Raw genomic sequence first — 6,846 nt, 5'->3', positions numbered from 1 at the left:
ACAGCCTTCCCACAACTGAAGACTTATTTCAATGGTAGTCCCACAGATAACCAATAAAACCCACCAGCACCACCATCATCTTGATATTTCCATTTATTATGCTGTAAAAAGCAACACTATCTGGATTTTATTTCTTAAAATAAATAACTTTCATTTTCAGAACCAGTACAGCTCAAGTTTAGATTCATTCATGGGAAACTGCTAGAAATACATTCATCACTGTCTAGTCCCCACAATACAGAATCTAAAAGTCAAGATCAGCCCAGTCAGTTACAATGACCAGAAGTACACTGCCAGTAAGTATAGTCACGGATAGTCCAGCTCTGAAGCAAAAAAAAAATCTGGTACAATACAGTTTGTTCACAAAGGCTAATTAATGCTAAGACTACCACAATATTTCTGAGTACAAAGCATTAAGTTAGCTGAACCAATTCAGGTTGTGATACAGAAGAAACATATATGACATAAAAACAAAAGGAGTGGGGGGAATCTTCTTTGGAGCAGAAGGAAGTCAGCGTTGGATAAGATAACCAAAAGCTATTTACTGTAAAATCTACATGTCAGTGTCATGAATGATAAACAGCCAAACCAATGTACTGCATATATTTATATTTATAAATAACGCCATGTCTAAGTAGCTGCATCGCTGAATTGGACATTACAAAATAATCCATTCTCCTCACAATGAGAAAATACTAAAACTAACCAGCAAAAATGCACTGAAGCTAGGACTGGCTAAAAGCACTCGGTATGAAAGCATTAAGTTTAGGGACAGCTATGATCTTCACTGTTAGCTCAGTTACAATCCTTTTGGTTTTGGTTTGCTTATATCATGTGTATTATATAATATATCTACGTTTAAAAATGCCAGTTTGAACAATGCAATGTCAGTTAAACAAAGCTGAATCAGGTATTTTTCTGAGAAGCTACAGAATGTGTTGTAATAGGGGCAAAATAGGGAAGATTAGCACTGAAATCCATCATTTTAAACTAGGATCCATCTGAAAATATTCCTTTACACTGGAGCTCATAAACCTGTTGCCTTGTGCTACCCAGTGACTGGTGTGGCTCAACCAAGAGCCAGAGGCCATTTCATTTAGTTCTTGTTTACAACGGCGGTGGCCATGACACAGGATGTGAACAGAATGGGTTAAAAAGCCTTCAGAAAAATAGCTGATCTTCAGAAGAAGAAAAAAAAAAAAAAAACCAAAACAAAAACCAAACCCAACCAGCTTAAGAACAGGAGGATTCATAAGAAAAAGTGTTTGATAACCATGCCAGCCAGCTTCGAGATGCTATCGGAGGGCTTTAGACTTTCAGACTCTTTCATGATGAAGACATCACTGCTTGTGATGAGTACCAAGCACTTTTCCATGTGGCTTGTCCTCCCTGCAGGGAGGCAGTATGGCATTTTGACAAGAGACTGTACAGGATCTTGAAAGGATTTATTCTCAACTATACTGACCTGCTGGGTCGCTCTGGAGAAGTTACTTCTCTCCAAGCCTTAGTGTACTCATTGCTAAAGGAGGGTAACATGGTTCAGATCATCTTTATAAAGTGCTTGGGCATTCTAGGAAGAATTTGGGCATTATTTCAGGAGATTTTGGTGCCAAAACACAGAAGATTTGAACTCTGAGATCTACTAATGACTTGTACACTACATGCTAGGATAAAAACCACCATATACACAATTCTCAAGCACAATCTCCTTTTCCATGTGCTAAATGATTCCTGCCTAAAACTCTTGTGCTAAAATCCTTGCCTACATCCAACAACTGTAGTGTGTTGTGTGTATCTGAAGTGACTGCTCACTTCTGAGGTTTTGTGCCACACTACCGGCACAAGCAACTGTACATGGGACGGGGAGCTGTGGCAATATTGGACTTCTGTGAACTACAAATACCTGCACCTACATTTTCCATGACAGGGCACGTGCCATGCTGGCTTCAGTGGCAAGACAATGAATGCCACCATTCACCACAAAAGGCATTTACTTACTCGTGTTCCTGGTGCTGAACTCCTGTCCTACACCAGGGGAATCCCAGTGATGCAATATCCTGCTCCCTGGTTGATGGCAGTGCAAGAAGAGAACATACCCCAAAACCTGGCTTATCTCCTGCTCTGCTCCTGTTGTGATTGGCTCTAGGCTCCTTAAAGCTGTTCACTCCATCCGTGCTCCTCACCACAGCCCAAACGAGCTCAGACTGTGTTTGGTTTGGTTCTTTGCCTTTCCAGCACTTCCATTGCCCTGGCTGGCTCCTGGTGCAGCCAGAGGAAGGAGCAGCAGCTGTCAGCCCCCAGGGGTAGTGCAAATACACCTGCAAGGAACACCTGCATGGAGTGGAAGCACCCACGTTCCCCGGCCACAGGGAAGTACTTTAGCAGCTGAACATGGAGAGAGAGGAGGGAGGCAAGACAAAGGGAACTGGGAGAAAAGCTCCCAAGACAAAAATCCCACTACACACCGGAGCTACACGGCACACTCCCCTACACCATTTGGTCAAACAAACCTTAAAACACATTCCCTGACAAGACTATCTCTAAGAACAAGCCTAGACCATTGACAAGTGTCACCTATACACTCTGTGATATTTATATTATGTAAACAAGGTTGTGTGGAATTCTTTTTTTCTATTTTTTTCCCAAAGATAAGTGCAGATCCTTACTTAACACACCCAGCCTAAATCTACATCAGCATCCTCAGCTTTCAAAAGACCTCACTGACGCTCATACCTGACAGTACTCTGGCTCATCCTGGCCATACTGGAAACAGAGGGCTAAAGAAACAAAAATTCAGCAGAAAAGTTCCTGACCACAGACTAGAGTTCACATAGAACACAAAAATAAATTAAGTAGTGCACAGTAAAGCCAACAACAGCTAAATATTTTTATACATCAATTATATGCAGCATGAGGTAATATTGCTCACATTATGGAGGGAGATTCTTAGTTGGTTTTGTTTCTTTTGAAGAGATTGGATTTGTCCTGTGCGTATAGAAACTCCTGTAACGTAACACTGAAGTAACAGAGACTTCTGTAAAATATATACCACTATCAGATAGAAACACACACGCTCTTCATTACTTATGCATACCACAATTAAATAGGTAAGTGATTTGATTCTTAGGATCTAGCTGAAGATGATTATAGCAAGCCATCCAGATTTTTATGAACCGTTCGGTTCTCCTTCCCATCGTTGTTATCCTCTGATGGCGTGTATTGGGTCTGATATTCCTGAAGAATTTTAAAAACATCATGGTGTCCAAAATGTAAAGCTTCATCCATAGGAGTGTTATTCCACCTACAAAAAGCAGCACAGAATTTTTAAGATCAGCACATTAAGCACAGGGCAAAAAAGCACCACAAATCCAGTTCTTTACATACTGCACTAATGGCTCGGCACACAGACCCCACTCAGTTCAGTAACTGTGGAACTTCATTAAGCTGAGCATGACCTTTGAAATAATGGGTTTAGTGGTTCATTTTTCATTCCTGCTCAGTCTGCAGAACCTACAGAGAACCAGTAGGACCCCATTCCTCCGCTTGAGTGGCCTGGCTCAAAACATTCCACTCTTATTTGACAGGCACCTCTCCTCACAGGGACTAGGGAAGTGCTACTGGAGCACCCTTCCTCCAAACCAGCAATAAAAACACTCACCTGTCTTTGGGGAAAGGATTCACTTTGCACGCTTCCAGCAGAAACTTAACAACATCCACGTGTCCTGCAGGAAGAGCAGCTTTGTGAGTGCATGGACTTCTGTATATCTATTTATGCACAGAGACAGCAAGGATGTGCTAAAGCACACAGACAGACAGACAGACAGCAAATTCTGTGTGAGGAGACAGTACCTTCTGCAGCTGCCACGTGCAGGGCTGTCCGTGAGTCGTAGTCTCTTTGCTCCATGTCCATTCCTGACAGAGCAAACCTTAGAAACAAAATAAAATACAATAAAAGAGATTGCAGAGCCAAGTCTTGGGTAATTTAAAGCACATTACAAAGCTAGCACGGCAGGACACTGCCCTGCCACAAGAGGATGTAAACAGCACCACGAGCACATGGTATCTTTGCTGATAATGAAAATGAAAGGGGCTTTGGCTTTGAAAACCAGCTCAGTGCCTTGACTTCCTTTCTGCTCTTTAGTTGCCATAAATAAAAATAAAACATCTTTTCCAAAAACATAACAGTCAACACGCCTGATTTAAAATCATCCATGGACAAGCTAAGCCACATAAGGCAAAGTAAATTTATACCAGGTGAGAAAATCCCAGGAAGTCTCCCAAGTCTGAAAATCCTGAGCAGCATTAAGGGATTGGGAGGGTTCTTGCTTCACCCTGATTCCCTGGGACAGCAGAGTTAAACTATACACCAAATATTTTCCCACCCACTAATTATATTTAGATACATTGTAGCCAAATTAATGCTTATTTAGCCTACTACCACTATTACTTTAAATTTTGTCAGATTCTCCTCCAGATTTAAAAAGCAAAGCTCGATGTCCTAACCTGTCCAATAACAATGTACATTTTCCAACCTGAATTTTTGTGGCACTTTCAGAATTGAATATTAAAGCAGGTGAGAGTACAGACAGGATTTTCTGCCATTGCTATAAAAAAATTGTTAAAGAAATTTGTTTTATTGTGATCCAAAGAAATGGAACACAGTGGGATTCAGGATAGTGTGATTTGATGGTTAGATTTGGGTCTTTTGGTTGGGTTTTGGATGAACATATTCAATCTCTAGCTCATGCAGCTCAATGCCCCCAATCCAGACACAGTGCACATGCATGTTCCTAAATAAACAACAACAGCAGGAACCAAACAAGCAGCGTTCCTACTCCCAAATTCCTGTTCCAAACCCCCAGTGATTTTTACCTCCGGAGTGCAGACACGTCCCCTGTGTAGGCAGCAAACAGCAGATTTATCACAGACTTCACCTACAAAGAGAGATTGAGTTCCAGTTTACTGATCTTCCTCCCTCAAAAAGAAAACCCAGTGGGGCCAGTTGGTCCGGTGCTTATGAACTTGTGAATTGTTTCCCCTTGCCTGACCACATTCTGCAGTACAGCCTGCTTTGCTACCAGTCCTGCAAGGTCTGTCTTTCCAAGGCTGAAGTCCTTAAGGACAGTAAAAGAACTAAAAGCAATTAATTTCTGCCCTGTTGTGGTAAAAAATATGAGCCTTGCTCTTTGGGCAAACCGTGTTTCTCTCTTCAGTTGCCCAATGACACCAAGTATTGGACTGCAGACAGCATCACTCTGCACAATTTATAAAACCATGAACTCCTCAAAAGACAAACTCACTCTGGAAAAGATTATTTTTATTTTTAACTGTAAAGATTCCTAATGCCAGGAGAAATCTATGTCAGCAGACACAGATTTACTTAAAAGTTACCCTTTTTCAATGTATTGCAGATAATCATTGCATACATCCAACATCCACACTTTTGCTCAAATAAACCATTTTAAGCAGTTCTGTTACGTAACAAGCAAGGTTTCCAGGCAGATAAAGCTGGATCTTTTTAGATAAATATGGGCTTAAAGCACTACACAGGTAAAGTCTTTGGTAAGTAGTGCTTTTCCCAGCTGTATTAATTATTCTGGTAAGAAATGATACTGATACCTTGTCCCATGCATATTTTTAATACATCCTGGCTATAACAACTCTGCAGGTTTTAACAAGCACCTAAAATGACACGCTAGACGGTTAAGTATCCACATCAGCTTCTTTCATAAACTCACATAGCCACTTCTAGGCACCATTTCACAGTAATTTCCAGTCAACTTTCTAAATGCTGCTTTGCTTTTTGAGTCTACAAAGCTGTGTCGCTTTGTAGACTCAAGTAACAGAGAGAAAAGAGGGAGCTGATGCTGCACTGACCTTCTACAAGAAGGAGGAGAAACAAACAAAATGAGAAATCCCCACCCACAACCAAGTCTCCCACAGATTTCTGCAAGCACACTGGCGTATTTTCACAGGGCCACAGACGAGACAACATCTGTGCCTCTTCTGAACCAAAGCCGTGGAGCTGCTCGTTGTTTTTTACACCTCAAAAATGCACTGACGCAAAGAGCACGAAGGAGAAGGAGGCACAAAGGCCAGGATGGAAATACAAAGGGGACACAGAGCCGCCCTCATCACTCCAGCACCCACTGCAGCTCCTTCCCAGTTTGCACTATGGGGCTGAGATGCAGATCTGTAGGACTCCCTCCCTTTTCAGTGCTGGGCTGCCCCTAAACCTGACTGGCTCCAAAGGCTGGGTCCCTGCTCAGGCTCCCTCAGCTCTGACCCCACAACACCTCCAAGTGTGGCAAACCTGACATGTCACCCCACACCCTCCTCTCCAGCGCCAGAGGACTGGCATGGAGTGATCCCACTCCCCCCACAGAGATCTCTTTGTTCTGAGTTTCTGCCACAAGCCAAGCCGGTGACCAAGATTCCCAAGCAGGCCCTGCTCGGGAGGCAGAGCCCTTCCATGGCCTTTCCACAGGGAGCACCTCAGGAACCCCAAAATGCCAAACCCCCCAACAGAGCCAGCAGCTGAATGCAGGTGTGGGAGGGGAATTCAGCCTGATATCTCTGCATTCCATCGAGTTGAGTCAGGGCCCTGCCAGGTCCAGGTCCTACAGGTGATGAATAGTGTCCCTCTTCAGGGTCTGGGATGAGCAAAGGACACAGTGTCTTACACAAAAACCATTTCAGAGGTAACTGGCCATTTTGGCTGGGCTTCTTGATGTTTCTGGGAAATGCAAATATATATTAAAGTAATAAAATAAAAATAGCATGCATTCCTTTCTTCAAAAAACAACTTTCCAAGTGCAGTCAGAACCCAGAACCCTGGATTCAGCT

General features: G+C 42.6%; 1 protein-coding gene across 1 annotated transcript in view; it reads right to left on the bottom strand.

The window, feature by feature from the left end:
• Positions 1 to 75: 75 nt before the first annotated feature.
• Positions 76 to 6,846, bottom strand: part of GLS (glutaminase) — a 61,408-nt gene continuing 54,637 nt past the window's right edge. Inside the window, exons 15-18 of the mRNA XM_039728575.1 lie at positions 4,873 to 4,934; positions 3,850 to 3,926; positions 3,659 to 3,722; positions 76 to 3,301 (exon numbers count right to left, since the gene is read on the bottom strand). Of these exons, the coding sequence (XP_039584509.1) occupies positions 3,145 to 3,301; positions 3,659 to 3,722; positions 3,850 to 3,926; positions 4,873 to 4,934 (360 nt within the window). The 3' untranslated portion in view covers positions 76 to 3,144. The remainder of the gene's footprint in view (positions 3,302 to 3,658; positions 3,723 to 3,849; positions 3,927 to 4,872; positions 4,935 to 6,846) is intronic.

This window comes from Passer montanus, unplaced genomic scaffold (genome assembly GCF_014805655.1).
Source record: "Passer montanus isolate IOZ18808 unplaced genomic scaffold, ASM1480565v1 scaffold66, whole genome shotgun sequence".
NCBI lineage: Eukaryota > Metazoa > Chordata > Aves > Passeriformes > Passeridae > Passer > Passer montanus.
This window is presented reverse-complemented; position numbering and strand designations above follow the sequence as displayed.